The following is a 19,194-nucleotide window of genomic DNA, read 5'->3' on the forward strand; positions in this document are numbered from 1 at the left end:
AAAGGATGTTAAAGGTGAGTGAGCCACCTTTTGTTTGGTAGAATGGGGGTAGAGGCATTGTTGTCTCGAAGCAGACTTGTTAACCCCTCCCAGCCCTTTTTGTTCTGTGAAGAGACTATTTTTTACATTTGTCGTGTTTCAATCCAAGGAATATTCTGCTTTTGTTTTATTTGTGTAGCCCCCACGTCGAGTGGCCTTCTGGCTTTGTGGCGGGCAATATCCCATTAAAAAAAAATAATAATAATAAATGCTTTTTGTCTTTTTTATTTTATTTTTGTGTATGTCTCATTTGTGTTTTTCCAGTTAATGAAAACAACATGAAGCTTGGACCATACTCATCCCATTCTTGCAATGAACCAAAAATAACATAACAAATGCATCCCTTAACTCATCTTTCAACATCAGCAATAGCCATGCAACTATATTGTCAGAAAACAAATTTTGGAGAGGTGTTTGGTTGCCTTTTTCATGAACGAACAATGCTTGGACATATTTCCACCTCATCTCAACCTCTTCCCCTCCCACCAAATCCCCACTCAATTCCTATCCCTCCAAATTATCACAAGAAACACAAGAAAAGACCAAATATTCAGGCAAAATAAGCCCAACAGAAGACAGCCACAGTGAGGAGGAGAAGAACATTGACATTGCAAACATTTCTCCAAAACGTAACTTCTTCAATGCTCGTGATCAGCTGCTCTTGTTTCTTCTGCTCTTCTTTACTCATCACTGGACCCTCAGTACTGCTGTCTAGGCCACAGAACCACTTGGCAGCTTGTATGAGATACTTCAAACAGCAACATTGCTCTGACTCATGTGATTCTGGACACAAAAGTAGAAACGAGTGAAAAAAAATCACTTGTTCCAGAATATGCAAACAGACTGAATGAATTGATGAATACATAAACAAATAAACAAAGACGTCATGCAGAGCACGATACTTGAAAAAACCACCCCTCTGCAAAAAAAATAGTTGCCGTGGATACATCAAATTGTCCATTTCATTAAGATTAAAATTTATGATCTAAATCAAAGCTCGGGTCAAGCGGATTAAAATCGATTACTTTTCAAATTAAAATTGATGATATTAGAAGTTTGTCCTTGAGTTGACCTTTGAGCTTTTGACCTCAAAATAGTTGGTTTCTCATTTCAGTGATGCACTATGCAATTGCTGTTTAAATTTTCAAGTTAACAGGATGAAAATTGATGATTTTCAGACTAAAGTTGATGATTTTAGAAGTTTGACCTTGAGTTGACCTTTAACTTCTTGACCCCAAAAACAGTTGGTTTTCCAATTCCGTGATGTACTGTGCAATTGCTCTTTCATTTTCAGGTTAATCGGATGAAAAGTGACAATTTTTCAAATGAAAATTGATGATTTTAGAAGTTTGACCTTTGGACCTCAAAAATAGTTGCTTTCCCAATTTAGTGACTCAATAGGCAAATATTGTTCAACTTTCAATTCAATCAGATGAAAAATGACAATTTTAGAAATACGGCCTCAAAATCAATAGGCTTCTTCCTTATGACCAACTCTCGCATCTGGTGAAGTTTCGTGAATATCGGATTACAATATTGTGACCTGTAGGCGATTGACAGACAACCAACCAGCCAGAATAACGCACAAGACCAACCAATACACTTCAAAAATCTTCCATTTTGCAAGTAACAAACATAAAAATCACAGGTTAAGAAGAAACACAGTTGCAGAAAATGGCAGGAAAACAAGACTACTTGTAACATATCTTTGACAATACTAAATGCAGCAAATACAGCAAGGCATTCTTAACTACTGTTGTGTGTGTGTGTGTGTGTGTCCTTGAATAAAACCGAATTTGATGATCCTTCCATCTATATAAGTGGAGATTGTGAGATTTGCCAGGATTGAACGACTAGAATCCAATAAATTCGAGATCAGCAAAGAGTAACTCACCCCTCAGCTGTTTGAAATGAGGAAACTCTTGACATCAGCAGTGATGATGGATTCCATGACTTTGCTTGGAAATACGTATAGAACTGATAGGATGTGTTTTTGCACCCTTGTTTTGGTTAATCGTGACGGGTTTGTTCGAGAGAACTGTCCGGGGCTAAGATGGAATATGTGAGGTGGCCAAAGAAGTAGCACAGACATTAGATCACATAGACCAACAGAGCAGAACTTGTAAACACGGGCTCTTCATCGGCGAAATGGTGGCCAAATGTCAAAACGGACAATAGCCAATGTGAGTGGACAAGGCATGGGTAGTATGAGAGGTGATCCAGATGCTTTTAGCCACAGGTGTAAGTGGAAGTTTGTGTACCCCACACCTTATGCAGCTGTGCTTGATGATGGAGGACTCCTTTGTTAAATATCTCTCGGAATTTGTTGTGCAAAAATTGCGGCAGACGTTAAGCAATGGTTGAGTAATATTCCTCTGTGATCACAGTTTTTATTTTAGGAATCTGGTCAATCCAGCCAGATTCCCGCAGCATCCAATAAAGTCGAGGCAATGACCTTCCTGGCTGAAGGTTGGGTGCAAAATGTATTGGGTGACCACGATTCCCTTGTGCTTCATTGCAAAGATTCCAATTTGTTTCAAGATCCCAGTGGTGAAGCCACATTCCTTCATGAGCCAAGCGATAATATCCACTGGATCTGCATTGTATAGTTGAAGTTCCTTGCGACATCATGCTAGTAGTCGGTCATAAATGCTGAAGTTTCAGGTGACGTATCGCATGGAGGACATTGGACACATGCAAGTGATTTTGAATGACTAGGACGTGCCCGTACGTGGGTGCCCGTTCCTTGCCAAAAAAAAAAAAAAAAAAAATTTGTGTAGGGGTGTGTGTGTGTGTAAACATCCTAGGGCGTGCCCGTACGTGGGTGCAAAAAATCATGCGTGCAAACAACAACAACAAAAAAAAACTTTGAAACCACGTGGCAGTAACGACCACAGAACCCCCCCCTCTATTTACATGAATGGTTTGGTCCATTCGCAACGACCACAGAACCCCCCCCTCTATTTACATGCAATGGTTTGGTCCATTCGCAACGCCAAAGCGAACGGCGAACGGCTAAATCGCCATAGCTCGGTAAGTACTTGTCCGATTAATTTCAAACCTTGAAAAGGCACATCCTCGGGTCCCCAGCAATATACCTGGCAAGTTTCAAGTATATCGGACCGGTAGTTGTCGAGAAATCGTTGTCGCATACATACACACACACATACACACAGAGATTACTGGAATTATAGATAGACTAGGGCATGCCCGTACTATATATATGGCCGTACTATATATCTATCTAAAATTATATCCCCCCCCCTCTATTTACATGAAATGGTTTGGTCCATTCGCAACGCCAAAGCGAACGGCGAACGGCTTGCGAGTACAGTGACAATCCCCCCCCCTCTATTTACATGAAATGGTTTCGTCCATTCGCAACGACCACAGAACCCCCCCCTCTATTTACATGGAATGGTTTGGTCCATTCGCAACGCCAAAGCGAACGGCGAACGGCTAAATCGCCATAGCTCGGTAAGTACTTGTCCGATTAATTTCAAACCTTGAAAAGGCACATCCTCGGGTCCCCAGCAATATACCTGGCAAGTTTCAAGTATATCGGACCGGTAGTTGTCGAGAAATCGTTGTCGCATACATACACACACACATACACACAGAGATTAGTGGAATTATAGATAGACTAGGGCATGCCCGTACTATATATATATATCTAAAATTATATCCCCCCCCTCTATTTACATGAAATGGTTTGGTCCAAAGCGAACGGCTTGCGAGTGGTGACAATCCCCCCCCTCTATTTACATGCAATGGTTCGGTCCAAAGCGAACGGCTTCCGGAGTTTGGTAAAGAAATCGCCATCGCGTACACAAACGCGCAGGAAAGCGAATGAATCGCAAATTCGTTTTTATTAGTTGTAAAACATAGTTTAACGCCAACATAGTTTGCAAACGTGAAATAAATGAATACGCTCTCAAATGTGCCATCCGAGGCAGAGTGTGCCCGCCACGTTCGGCACACGCGATCGTTCGCTGCTCTCTGATTGGTTGAATCGTTTTTTGGACATAGCTCGGTAAGTAATTGTCCGATTAATATGAAACCTTGAAAAGGCACATCCTCGGGTCCCCAGCAATATACCTGGCAAGTTAAAAGTATATCGGACCCGTGGTTGTCGAGAAACAGCGGTCACAGACAAACAAACAAACGTACAGACGTACAGACAGACAGACAGAGATTACTGGAATTATAGATAGATGATGAAAGCGCTATCTTGAGAAATTCCAAGTTCAGTGGATATTTTGGCGACTTTAACGTGAGTCTCCATGATTAATGAGTGCTTCGACCTGGGAAACAGTTTACGGGTCTGTTGCTGGCCGTCCTGATCAAGGACGATCTTCATGGGACTCACATCCATGCTTGAAGCCAGTCGTCCATTTGGCTACTGTGGAGTATGAGGACGCAGCATTATCATCATCAGCCACCATGAATCTGTGGGTTTCTTTGGATAAAAGTTTGACGACACCACAATGCGCAATCGTAGTGTGATCCGCAATTATATGATGTAGAAAACCCTTTTGATTATAATGTGAAACAGAGAATTGCCTTATTCAAGATAGCAGGATGCCCTTGGTAAATGGATTTCCCAGACAGTAGGCAGAATGTTCTTACCCAAGATGGGGCAAATGAAACATCACCTTAACAGAAAACTAGACTATCAAATAATGATAAAAGGATGGTTGCTGGATGAACATGTTCACCCTGGTACGGCTAGGAGGGCTTGGTCGCTCTTTCGACTTTGTCGTCCTGTTTAGTATTCCCACCTGAGGACTTCTATCATAATGCTGGAATCTCAGGTTGAAATCCCATTGACAGTCCACCAATGTGGATATAATTAATGTTAAAGTACATTAACCGTTTTTGGTTTTCTTTGTATACATTACATAGTCGAGGTTCGTGGAAGTGCTAGTACTAGTACGTCACGCCAAACGGATTGGGACACAACAGGACAGAAAAAGGACCAGCAGGAAGAGGGTGGAAACACCAAAAGCAGAGCCAAAGGCCTAGACAGAGGGAGGCAGAAAACAATGGGTGTGCGGACAAATGGGGGGCAGTAGAGTATATGCATAGTGTGTACAAGATGGATACAGAAGGAAACTCTCAGGAGGGAAAACTGGAAATTTGCAAGGAGGGATTGGGGTGGGGGTGGGGGGTTATCGAGGGTAGAAAAGATCACGGTTTTAGATTGGGGACGATCTGATGGTGGTGAACAACTGTCTTGAAGACCTTGAGGCGAAAATGAGATGGACGAGGATGTGGAAGTTAGGTTCCCAGACGGGAAAAAAGAAGAACAATTGAGTGGAGGTGAGCAGTGATTTGGATTTATGAAGTTTCACCAGAAGTGGGTTGATGGTGGACCATGTTTGCCTGGCAGAAACCTGGGAGTGGGTTTGGGGGGTGGAGGGGGTGGCAGGTGGGCACAAAGCACGAAAAGAGCAGAGGGTGCAAGACCAGAAATGAGGCGGCAGAAGACAGAGAGACCAACGACCTGTCTGCAATGGCGAAGTGATTAGCCTAAATTATCCAATTTCGGGTTTACATTATTGCAAGATGATGAAGCAACGACACCAGCGGATCGAACCAGTTTAACTGTCAGTGTTGACAACGGGGATGCTAAAGAACTAGGCCTGGGTGCAGAAAATAAACTTGACTCGCCTCAAAGACAACATTCTTGTCCCACACAAAACCCTGATCCTGCTGTTCTTACCTTGAGTATTCTAATTTTGATTTTTCTTCCATTTTAAAAGCTGTCGAAGCGAAATGTTTATAGATCTACACACAGTAACACAGGTCAGCTCTTTTTCCGATTCTTCCCACAACGTTTCAAGGTTGGTGGGGTAGAGCCGGGGTCTCCTACTCTGATGTTCCAGGGGCTGTTAAACTTAAATCCAGCTCTGTATAATGTACTTTTAACCTTGCGTGAGAATACCTGATGAATGGGTTTCCGACACAGACAACCCCAGCAATGGCTTTTGCAAACACTTATTTCATGTCCATCGAAACAAGAGAATGGAAAACTAATTTTTTTGCTGAATTCAAACTTTCAAAACAAGTTAAAAAGACTTGTAATTATAGATTATTCAAAAAATACATACTATATGAAGATATTATATAAAAACCTCAATGCACTCAGAGGCAAAAGTACAACATTTTGTCAACTTTTAATGCTCCGAGCACTTTAAAAGATGATGGAATAGTCAATGGCTTTTTGGCAAGGGCAACTTGAAAGCACCCTTACTTACTTTTACCTCCATGTTGGTTTTCTTCAACAAATGCACTAATCCTTCGGTCCTTATTTGTGTCTGCGATTACAAAAGAAAAAGCATAAAATTCAGGTTAGCAACCTTTTACCTTTGAACCAACACACAAGGGGAGTCAAAAACATATTATTCCACGAAACCCAGAAAGTGTCACACATTTCATCCAGCAGTGTGTTTGCTGATGCCGTTGGAATCCGTCAGGTTTTGGGTTCCAAAAAGGTTTTGAAATGGAAAAGTGTTTTTGACTCTACCTCAAGTCATTTAAAGTAGCTTGTACTTTATGAGTCCCCTTTTAAGGAACTCTGATGCAGGAGGAGGCAATTAGGCCTATCAAAGCCTCCCAGAGTCCATTACGCCACCGAGTTTGGTGTAAGATATTTAATCTTATGGGTTTCTCACCGTTGTCTGATATGTAGGCAATGTTTTCTTCACCGTTCTTTCCTTTACTGTGTTCTTGAATCCCTGCACAAGTTTCAGAAGAATTTTTATTTCAACAAAACGAAATTAAAGAAATCCCTGTAGCCTGGCACACACATGCTATCATGAAACTCATGTTCAATAATCCATCTTTCTAATAATCAAAATTCTCTTTCTTGTGGCTTAACTTTATGTAAAACAAAACGAGTATATTGCAAATCTTAATTTTCTTACATATAATACCAACTACAAAGCCAATACCACATTATTTATGCATCTTGAGGTTTTACGTAGAACAATCAGGCATACCTGGTGTTGCCTGGTGCTCTTCTAATCCTGTTGGCATTTTGAAGAAATCAAGTTGTTGTTTTTTTCTAGTTTTTCTTTGTGGCTTTGAACAAACAAACAAAAACCCGTCTACCACCTCAGACCCCAATTTTTGTAATGCCTTAAACAAACGTTGGTACATCAAACATAAGGTTGTGGTGAAGTTTCATTGAAATCATGTATGTAGTTTCAGAGAAAGGAGCAAATACCTACTTTGGGAGTTGGGGGGGTGGGGTGGGGAGGGAGTGGCAACATGCTCTCCCCCACATAGACCGGCTTAGATCCCGATTTTTTAAATGCCGGCAACAAACATTGGTACATCACGGGTGATGAACGGAACGTTATGGTCAATTTTCATCGGAATTGTATGTGCAGTTTTTAGCAGAAAGCAAATACCTATTTTGGGAGGAAACCCCCCAGTAGACCCCCTCAGGGCCCGATTTTTAAAAATGACTTTAACAAACTTTAGTCACAACATAACAAATATAATTTGTGCCAAATCTGGTCGCAATCCCATCAGCGGTTTCGGAGAAGAAGTTGCAAGTGTTTACGGACGGAATGGCGGACGGACTGATGGTCGGATGATGCGCCATCGCATAAGTTCCCCTGAACTTTAAAACGGGATCATTTAATATCACCTTTCACTGAGCTACAAAGGTTTAGGCACTATGGATGGATAAAACATTCAAAATTTGAAAAATTCCCAATTTTTGTTTTTTTGCATAAAACTTGCTGCCACTCACTGATGAACCTCTGACAGTTTGATGAAGATCCGTTTGGCCATCTGTCGAAAAATAGCTACACAGACACACAAACAAACATCTTTTTTATAGTATAGACGGTGCACGCAAAGCGAAAAGCAGGGTTAAGCAATTGGTTCATGTCTGTCTGTCTCTCCATCCATCTGAAAACGTAAATTTATGTTCGAGGAGCAACTTCATTTCAATTGAATGTTATATTTAAAACACGAATCGGAAAACAAGCCTGCCGTTTTACCGTACTTTGTCTTTGAATCCGTCCCGATCACACATGCAGTCGAACAATTTGTTTTACTCTGTCCGCCTGTCTGGCAGTCAAACCACAAAGAGAAAATCATTCCAAACAGGAAATGTACTGTTTTTAGTAACCTCATAAAGGACACAAACAACAGGCATGAATAACTACCGTAACGTGTTAAATAAAGTGGTGTAAAAGACGTTGCATCAAAGGTGGTAAATTCCAGAATGTTTTTTTTTCTACAACCTTTAATACCTTTCTTTTATTTCAATTTAATGATATACTTGAACACAGCTCTAGAACACAAATCACCCTTGTGGCACTTTCAAATACCCTTCTGTTTGGCAATACTTGAACAAAATATTACGGCATTTTACGTCATTACGACGAATCAGATTTGCCGCTTGTAGGCCCCGCCAATGTCCTTGTTTCTCAAGATAGAGTGGGTTAAGGTTTTCTATGAACTCTCTAGTTTTATTTGTTGTTGGTGGTGATTTAAAGACGAGTTTTCAGTGATGCTAAATCGACCTTACCCCAAGTAATAGTTTGAAAAGCATAAACCAGCTATATTTTATGTAGTTGCAGTATCCTGCAATGGCATATGGAAACCAGAAGGATAAAACTGCTTACTTTTTTATAAAATATTCTATCAAAGTCAATGCATCCCAAGACTGACTGCCAAGGCATGAAGTACGTGGTGGACTGATAGCATTGATTAATGTGCACCAAACTGCAGCTGTTGGATAGGCCTTGTATGTACAAAACTCAACAGATTATCAAATCAAATTTGTACATAAGCATGAAGAAACAAAACAAAAAACATTTCCCTATATAAACTAGAACGGCACTTGGTAGAGAGCATAACTCCGCCAGGCTGAACAGTTTGTTTTGTATCCCAATGATAGGCCAGATCTGGATTCGGACCTCAACCAAAATCTAATCAGGTTGTCCTTGTCACCTAATCAACTCATTCACCTAGTTTTGGCATGTCATCCATAACTTTTTAAAATATCATGTTATATATCGCTTTTCACCGGATCTCTCAATGGTGACGAATCACTTAAAAATTAAATAATTCTCGTATCCGAATCCATATTCAGATCTTCACCAAAATTGAATCGATTCTTCCTTGTCACACACACAACCTGTACACCAAGTTTCGTCCAAATCCGTCCACAACTTTTTGAGATATCCTGCTATGTATCGTTTTTGGCCCCCTCTCCCAATGAATGGTGAAGAATCACTTAAAAAATTCTAGTAGAATGTGAATGAATCCGGATCTTCACCAAAATCGAATAATTTCGTGATTGCCACCTACACTACCTCTGCCAAATTTCGTCCGAATCCGTCCACAACGTTTTGAGATATCTTGTTCACAGACAAACAAACAGACAGACAGACAGGGGTGAAAGCATAACCTCCATCCACCTTCGGTCGCAGAGGTAGAAATTCACCTTGCCGAGAACAATACGATGAGAAAATGTACCTACTGAAAGAGAAACGGCCGGAAGCCCCAAGAAGTGCGAAGAAGAAAAAAGAGGAAGTTATGAAAACATCAAAAAAAAATCCATCTCTGCTAATTAACAAAAGAGCAGAGAGAGAGAGAAAACGACTTGATAATGTCTAGTTATGCACAGACTGCACAAAGCACTTGCTCATGCTGCTCACCACAACTCCCTGTATGACAATCGCCACAATAACGTTATTCCATTCTCAACCTGTATGGACTAGTTCCCTTGGAGTAGGGAGTACTGAATACCAATACCGTAACTTGGAGTACTCAATCCATATCGTCAGGACAGAGTAGATACAATTTTCCTGGCTACCTACCCAGATCTGTTTGTGGACCACAGACAGGATGGTGTGTGGCAGACATGAGTATTTAGTATGAATACCATGAGACGTGTCTTCATGTACTGGGTTCGTCGTGTCTTCATGTTGCTGGCATGTTACGTCGGCCTGTGCATCCAGGTCCAAACGGGGCTCCTTGCTGTGCCGCATTGTCCAACACAAGCGATGCAGCTACACAGATCCAAGAAACACACACTTTAACATTCAGGGAATGAACTTGTACTAATTGATTACGATAAAATGATCATATCTCAATTCACTCTTAACACTCAATTCACTTTAACTCACAAATTTAAACAACCTCACAAAATAACGAAGAACACTTTCATATCAAGCTAAATAATGTTATGTTTGTGGGGTAGTGATATGTAGAGAGAGTCAGGTAGATTTGTGTAGGTATCATGCTCCGGATGTCATCACCACGTAATAAGTTTTGTTTAGCCGAATGTCGGAGTAAGGTGTATCTTCGTCCCCGTCACGAGGGGGCGGCACATGTTAACTAGCTTAGGGGATAAGGATAAATTATCCCTTGTAAGTCTTACCCTATGTGATTTATCCTTTGTCCTCTTTTGGCACCGCTCAGTTTGAATTACGATAAAATAATAATATCTCAATTCACTCTTAACACTCAATTCACTTTAACTCACAAATTAAAACAACTACACAAAAGAACGAAGAACACTTTCATATCAAGCTAAATAATTTCCTAATTCGAGGATCCTTACTTCCTGGTGTTCCATTGTGATTAGGATGGAATCAAACTTTGATGTCCTAAAGATACCAATGCATCTCTTTTGCAGGGCACAGCAGGGTAAAGGGTAACTATGCGATACATACGTGTTTATCATCAATAGGTGGTGTCATCAGTGAAACCACCACAGTGATCATGCAGGTTATGACGAAAAGAATGATGGCGAAGTACAGGTAATGGACACCACAGATGATTGTCGGGCAGTTTGTTTTCTCGACACAACTTCCCGTGCCGTAAGCGAACTCTGTGATCAACCGAGCCAAGCCAACAAACAATCCCAAGACGAGGCCCCAAAATGCTCCCTGAAAAACAAATGGGCAAAACCAACTGTGTCACACAGAATAAATCTATCTGATTGCCTGTGCTAATAAATTAACAGGCACAACAATACCTGTATACAATATCACCATCCTCAGATAGTGACTTCCTACTATACAAAGTTCCTCCCTCATAGGTTCAAACAGGCCACCTACATATTACATATGTACGTATGGAAAAGGGGAATGGGGTAGAGGAGGGATGTGGGATGTAAGATTGCTATACGTATTTACCCCATTTTATAATGGGGTAGAAGGGGGTATTCAACAAGTAGAATGGCTCGATCCACTGACCTCTGTGTGGCACAGCCAGAATTGTAATACTGCGCTTACCTGTGGCTACCGTGCTGGACATAACAAAGAATTGACTGTGCCAACTGAACTGCTGAGGCCCCATTATTTTCATATTGATGGAAATGGGTGCAACCATCTTGACTATCTTTGCCTGGCCTGGGCTAGATTCACCTATGTGGTGCTGCACTTTGGAGCATTGCATAGCGGAGTCATGAGGCTTGTATCGTGCCAATCAATGGATGCTCTGTGGAAGGAAGAGCAGGCTATGCAAAGAGGCCTCAGAAAACTTCATTGCCGATATCAGTAGAAAGAAATGGAAACTGCCTTCATATAATATTAACACGGCCTAGGTTCAACCGATTCCTTATTATTTTTAACAATTTAATCCTCCGACGATCCATGTCTTTCCTTGGGAAATCAGAGCTAACCAGAGCTTCTCACAGTCTGCAAGGCCTTTGTCAGAAGCTCAATGGAATACTGCTCAACGTCTGCTATGGGATGGCGCTCCAGCATCACGTGTCTCTCCTGGATTCTGTGGAATCTAAAGCTCTCAAAATTATCGGAGTTTCCTGTGATTATGTGGAAGCACAAGGTCTGTTGCTCTCTCATTGGAGGCAGATCGGTGGTCTTTCCACCCCCACACATATGTACACATGCACACACACATACATACATACATACCACACTGTTTACAGAACGTTGGTGCTGCCGAAGCAGTATCATGGCAAGGGTATACTGGGTAGTTTGCCATTGCCATCCCAGCATTGTTTGTCAGTGTTCTATCCTTTTTATATGCTGGGTGTCAAGCAAAGAAGCAGTACATACCATTTTTATTTTACATAAAGTCTTTGGCCTAACTCGGCCGGGGTTTGAACCTCCGACCTCACAGAGAGTGGATGCTCTAACCATTATACCACTGGGTCTGGTTGTGTGTACATATACATATACACAGTGCCTTTAGAAAGTATTCGCGCAATTGATTTTTCACATTTTGTTGTTACAGCCTGAATTCAAAATGGGTTAAACTGAGATTTTTTGGTCATTGATCCCCATAATGTCAAAGTGGAATTTCATTGTTAGAATTTTTTACAAAAATAATAAATAATGAAAATCTGAAATGTCTTGAGTCAATTGGTATTCAACCCCTTTGCTATAAACCTCCAAATTGAGCTCAGATGCATCCAATTTCCTTTGAGCATCATTGAGATGTCTCTACAACTTGATTGGAGTTCACCTGTGACCAATTCAATTGATTGGACATGACTTAGAAAGAAACACACCTTTCTATGTAAGGTCCCACAGTGCATGTAAGAGCAGAAACTCTACCATGAAGTCCAAGGAACTGTCCGTAGATCTCCGAGATAAAATTGTGAGGAGGCATAGATCTGGGGAAGGGTATAAAACAATTTCTAGAGTGATAAAAGTTCCCAAGAGCACAGTGAGCTCCATCATTAGGAAATGGAAAGAATATGGAATTACCCAGACCCTTCCTAGAGCTGGCAATCTGACCGAACTGAGCAACTGGGCAAGAAGGACCTTGGTCAGGGAAGTGACCAATAAACCAATGACCACTCTGACTACTACAGAGTTCCTTGGCTAAGATGGGAGCACCTGCCGAAAGGACAACAGTTTCTGCAGCACTTCACATATCTAGGCTTTCTGGGAGAGTGGCCAAACGGAAGCCATTGCTGAGAAAAAGGCACATGACAGCATGCCTGGGATTTGTAAAAAGGCATATGAAAGACTCAGAGCATGAGGTACAAGTTTCTGGTGTATGATGAGACAAAAATAGAACTCTTTGGCTTGAATGCTAAGTGCAACATATGATGGAAACCGAGCACAGCTCATCACCCATCTAACACCATATCTATCTGTTGAAACATGGAGGTGGCAGCATCATGTTATGGGGATGCTTTTCGGTGGCAGGGACTGTGAGACATGGAAGGATGAACAATGAATGGAGCCAAATACAGGCAAATCCTTGAGGAGAATCTGCTTCAGAGTACAAAAGACCTTAGACTGTGGCTAAGATTTACGTTCCAACAGGACAATGACCCCAAGCATACAGCCAAAGCAACACTGGAATGGCTTCAAAACAAGAACGTGAAAGTCCTTGAGTGGCCCAGCCAAAGCCCAGACTTGAATCCTATTGAGAATCTGTGTAAGGACTTCAAGATTGCTGATCACCGACGCTCCCCATCAAACTTGACAGAGCTTGAGTAAATCTGCAAGGAAGAATGGGAGAAACTCCCCAACTTCAGATGTGCAAAGCTGATACAGACATACCCAAGAAGACTCGATGCTGTAATTGCTGCAAAAGGTGCTTCTGTGAAGTATTGACTCAGGGGTTGAATACTTATGTAAATTAGATATTTCCGTATTTCATTTTCAATTATTTTGTAAAAAATTCTAAACATAAAAAATCCACTTTGACATTATGGGGTATTGGGGTATTATGCATGGACCGGTGACAAAAAAAATTCAATTCAACCCATTTTAACATCAGGTGCCTGGTGTTGGCTTAGCGGTTAGGGTGCTGGGTTAGGATCCTAGGATCCTGGGTTCGAATCCTGGTCGATCGCTGAATTAATGCCAGGGGGGTTGACTCACCCTGTCATCCTCCCGAGGTCGGCAAATTGAGTACAAGTTCACTGGTGATTCCCTGCGCATCGCAAGAGGACACGAACAAGGTTGGCGGCAGGAAGGGCATCTGGCCATAAAACATCGCTTCAAAAAGGGGACCACGGTGGCCGAACAAGGCCAACCCCCACTTTGAGGGGGAAAATGGCCTCTAATGGTGGTTCCATTTTAACATCAGGCTGTAACACAACAAAATGTGAAAAACGTCCAGGAGTGTGAATGTGCATAGGTGAGTGCATGAACTAGTGAGATAGAACATTGAAACACTGAAGTGAGGAGAATGAGTCAACGGACACAAGAAGATGATTCCATAATCGGGAGTATAATGGGATGAATGCGTGCACGTGGACAAATAGACTCAATTATGGAGGAGGAGCATATAAAGGCTTATGGAGGCAAGTGCATGCGGTGCACTTGCTTGGGGGAGAGTAGAGGTATTTGAGGGCAGGAGGAGCAAGGCTAGATGTATGCTTATATAAGACTAGGGGCGTGGGGGTGACGGGGTGGGTACCCGGCTGGGTGAGCTTTTCCAGGCGGGGGGGGGGGGGGGGGGGGGGGGTTCGGGTTGTTTTGAACATTGAAAAGCCATGGAGTTATTTGCCTCATGCTGGTTACCTTCTGCCTGCGGGCCAGCTGCAGCATTGCCTGACCCCCCCCCCCCCCCAATCTCAAAATACACTTTATAGCAGCCTTTGGTGGCCTCAAAATGGCCTTCAAGGTCAACGTATGAAGCTTAAAACCTTGGCCAGCTTCTGAAGTACTGTTACGTTTGCAGGGGGTAGGCAGTGATTATTTTAGTTCAGGTAGATTTGCATAAATTAGCATGCTCTGATTGGCGTGAAGAAGAAGAACCACCATGTAATAAGTCGGGATCCGGTAGGTCGTGTGTTCGGATGAAGTGTTACGTGTGGCCATACGAAGGGTGGCTCTTGTGCTAAGTAACTCAGGGATTATGGGTAAAACCCTGCTAAAAAATGTTCCATACAATATCGAAAGAAACCAATAGACTTCTATAGAAATCTCTATGGAACAATTTATTTCTATAGAACAGCACCGTAGTTCTACAGGACAACACTCCTGTTCTATAGGACAACAATGGTGGTCTATAGAAGAGGTCTCTGTTCTATAGGACAGAAATGGTGTTCTTTCGGACAACACTCCTGTTCTAGAGGACAGCAATGGTGTTCTATAAAATGGTGTTCCATAGGACAACACTCCTGTTCTATAGAACAGCAATGGTGGTCTATAGAAGAGGACTCTGTTCTATAGAACAGCAATGGTGGTCTATAGAAGAGCACCTCTGTTCTATAGAACAGCAATGGTGGTCTATAGAAGAGCACCTCTGTTCTATAGAACAGCAATGGTGGTCTATAGAAGAGCACCTCTGTTCTATAGAACAGCAATGGTGGTCTATAGAAGAGGACTCTGTTCTATAGGACAGAAATGGTGGTCTATAGAAGAGCACCTCTGTTCTATAGAACAGCAATGGTGGTCTATAGAAGAGCACCTCTGTTCTATAGAACAGCAATGGTGGTCTATAGAAGAGCACCTCTGTTCTATAGAACAGCAATGGTGGTCTATAGAAGAGGACTCTGTTCTAAAGGACAACAATGGTGGTCTATAGAAGAGGACTCTGTTCTATAGGACAGAAATGGTGGTCTATAGAAGAGCACCTCTGTTCTATAGGACAACAATGGTGGTCTATAGAAGAGCACCTCTGTTCTATAGGACAACATTGGTGGTCTGTAGAAGAGGACTCTGTTCTATAGGACAGAAATGGTGTTCTATAGGACAACACTCCTGTTCTATAGGACAGCAATGGTGGTCTATAAAATGGTGTTCTATAGAAGAGGACTCCTGTTCTATTGGACAGCAATGGTGGTCTATAAAATGGTGTTCTATAGAAGAGGACTCCTGTTCTATAGGACAGCAATGGTGGTCTATGGAAGAGGACTCTGTTCTATAGGACAGAAATGGTGTTCTATAGGACAACACTCCTGTTCTATAGGACAGCAATGGTGGTCTATAAAATGGTGTTCTATAGAAGAGGACTCCTGTTCTATAGGACAGCAATGGTGTTCTATAAAATGGTGTTCTATAGAAGAGGACTCCTGTTCTGTAGGACAGCAATGGTGGTCTATAAAATGGTGTTCTATAGAAGAGGACTCCTGTTCTATTGGACAGCAATGGTGGTCTATAAAATGGTGTTCTATAGAAGAGGACTCCTGTTCTATAGGACAGCAATGGTGGTCTATGGAAGAGGACTCTGTTCTATAGGACAGAAATGGTGTTCTATAGGACAACACTCCTGTTCTATAGGACAGCAATGGTGGTCTATAAAATGGTGTTCTATAGAAGAGGACTCCTGTTCTATAGGACAGCAATGGTGTTCTATAAAATGGTGTTCTATAGAAGCGGACTCCTGTTCTGTAGGACAGCAATGGTGGTCTATAAAATGGTGTTCTATAGAAGAGGACTCCTGTTCTATAGGACAGCAATGGTGTTCTATAAAATGGTGTTCTATAGGACAACACTCCTGTTCTGTAGGACAGCAATGGTGTTCTATAAAATGGTGTTCTATAGAAGAGGACTCCTGTTCTATAGGACAGCAATGGTGTTCTATAAAATGGTGTTCTATAGAAGAGGACTCCTGTTCTGTAGGACAGCAATGGTGGTCTATAAAATGGTGTTCTATAGAAGAGGACTCCTGTTCTATAGGACAGCAATGGTGTTCTATAAAATGGTGTTCTATAGAAGAGGACTCCTGTTCTACAGATGAAAATTCTTTAAGAAAGAGTTTGTATCCTATAGAATCAGATTGAAATTCTACAGAAAATAAAGTCATTACATTTGTACAGAAATCTCAATTTCTGAAGAGTTACCATGTGTATTGTGTTATATGACGTACAGGGTTTTCTAGTTCACAAAAGTGACTTTGATAGGCATATTGATACACACTTGATGACCTTGTTTGGCAAGGTGATGGCTCGTTTTTAACATTAGATGGCTCGTTTAGATGGCTCGTTTAGATGGTTCGGTGATGGTTTGATGGCTCGTTTTTAACATTAGATGGCTCGTTTAGATGGCTCGGTGATTGTTTGATGGCTCGTTTTTAACATTAGATGGCTCGTTTAGATGGCTCATTTAGATGGCTCGGTGATGGTTTGATGGCTCGTTTTTAACATTAGATGGCTCGTTTAGATGGCTCATTTAGATGGCTCGGTGATGGTTTGATGGCTCGTTTTTAACACTAGATGGCTCGTTTAGATGGTTCGGTGATGGTTTGATGGCTCGTTTTTAACATGAGATGGCTCGTTTAAATGGCTCGGTGATGGTTTGATGGCTCGGTGATGGTTTGATGGCTCGTTTTTAACATTAGATGGCTCATTTAGATGGCTCGGTGATGGTTTGATGGCTCGTTTTTAACATTATATGGCTCGTTTAGATGGCTCGGTGATGGTTTGATGGCTCGTTTTTAACATTAGGTGGCTCGGTGATGGTTTGATGGCTCGTTTTTAACATTAGGTGGCTCGGTGATGGTTTGATGGCTCGTTTTTAACATTAGATGGCTCGTTTAGATGGCTCGGTGATGGTTTGATGGCTCGTGGCATCTTTCCGGGCTCAGATGGCCGAGCTCGAACTGCCAGCATTCACGTTCATGGCAAGAACTATGTTCGACCACTTGCTAAATTGATCCGGCTCTCGAAACTTGAGGATGATGGGTGAGGGGTGAATGGACTGAAAGACTTTCCCTTTTTTACAAATTTATTCCACAAATTTGGGGGTGGCTGTTAGAAAGTCTCTGATACTATGCGTACGATATACGTGAATGTTTCCTGCTTTGCTTATGAATGTTTTCTTGCAATATGTTGATGTCATGTTGGTGTAGTGCGAGCCTGTAATTCTTACTTTTTGTTTTATGATTTGCACCGGAAAGGGAGGAGACTTCCTGCTTCTTGCTGATGGCTCGTGTGAGCGAGTTGATTGCTGCCATCTTTGCCTTGTTTCATTAAATGTTGTGCCGAAACCGAAAGGGAGTTTAGTGTGTCGTCCTGTCCAAACCGTTTGATCACGACCCCTTTCCTAGATTCACTGTTCTCTACTAGTACCCGACTGCAAAGCCACAATGAGCCGGCGAAGCCAAAGCCTCTTGTCTCTAGTAGTAGTAGTCTATGCACTTTTGTCCTATGGCTATAGAAAAGTTTTTTAGAACAGTATTCTATAGAAAACAGTTCTAAAGGGTTCTATATAAATTAATTCTAGAGGATTTTGTGCCATTCTATAGAAGCCATTCCATATGGTTCTATTGAAACAGGTCTTTAGGATTCTAAAGAACGATCCTATAGGATTCTATAGAAACCGCTCTATAAGATTGTATAGAAAGTGCTCTTCAGGATTATATAAGAAAACATGTTCTATAGGAAAGTTGTTCTATAGAAACGGTCCTAGAGTTCTATAGAAACTCTATTGGACTGTTCTATAGGATGTCTATAAGATTTCTATAGAAATATTTTTATGGAATCTCTATAGAACATTTTTAGCAGGGAATATCCCTTGTACGTCGTTACCTCGGTATCTATCCCTTTGTGAGAGCTATCCCTCTGTATCCTCAGTATCTATCCGTTTGGCGCGGCCTAGTGAACGAGGGCGTGCGGAGGCCTCGCAGCGCGGGAGCGAGTGGTTCCCGCCAATGACCGGGTGGTTCCCGCCAACGCCCCGGACGATTTTGACGACTCCTGACATGACCCCACCAGTGATCAGAGTTAAGTGCACCCACACACACATTATTTTTCAGTTATCTTTCCCTGTGTCCATGTTTAAAGTCTGGTTGTGGAGACGTCCCAATTTAGGAAATTATTTGATCGCGTTTTATTTTGTACCGGCATTTCTTTAAATAAACCTGTTTATTTTTGTACATTCAAAAACCGTTTTCGTTTGAGTTTATTTATTGCAGGGTTTGGAGACTGCCGGTTGGATCCATGCAGGTAAGTGCTCTTCAGCATCCTCCTCCTCCTCCTTGCCCCCCCCCCCCCGGGCGGTTCCCCCGCCCCGGGCGGTTTCCCCCCCTCCCCGGGCGTGTATTAACTCCGCCACATATTGAACTGAACACTTCGGAGTAACAGCTTGTTCGGCTATCCGTTCCCTGGCAAGACTTTAATCGCCATAAACGCGACAGTACAGTACCTACACCCAAAATTTAGGGCCTCTAGATGCTATGGTTCAGCTGTGAAAGATTAACAAACAAACTCACAAATGCACATAAAAACACACAAACAAATGCACA

General features: G+C 42.0%; 1 protein-coding gene across 2 annotated transcripts in view; it reads right to left on the reverse strand.

Moving 5' to 3' along the window:
- Nucleotides 1–248: 248 nt before the first annotated feature.
- LOC144888847 (sodium/glucose cotransporter 1-like) overlaps nucleotides 249–19,194 on the reverse strand; it is a 46,277-nt gene continuing 27,331 nt past the window's right edge. The window contains exons 5-9 of one of the 2 annotated variants that reach the window (XM_078768352.1): nucleotides 10,746–10,961; nucleotides 9,953–10,079; nucleotides 6,717–6,779; nucleotides 6,300–6,359; nucleotides 249–822 (exon numbers count right to left, since the gene is read on the reverse strand). In XM_078768352.1, coding sequence (XP_078624478.1) covers nucleotides 590–822; nucleotides 6,300–6,359; nucleotides 6,717–6,779; nucleotides 9,953–10,079; nucleotides 10,746–10,961 — 699 coding nt within the window. In that variant the 3' untranslated portion in view covers nucleotides 249–589. The remainder of the gene's footprint in view (nucleotides 823–6,299; nucleotides 6,360–6,716; nucleotides 6,780–9,952; nucleotides 10,080–10,745; nucleotides 10,962–19,194) is intronic. The other variant, XM_078768353.1, reaches the window with a different exon arrangement.

The sequence above is a fragment of the Myxine glutinosa genome, chromosome 14, assembly GCF_964187855.1.
Source record: "Myxine glutinosa chromosome 14, kmMyxGlut1.1, whole genome shotgun sequence".
Classification (NCBI taxonomy): domain Eukaryota; kingdom Metazoa; phylum Chordata; class Myxini; order Myxiniformes; family Myxinidae; genus Myxine; species Myxine glutinosa.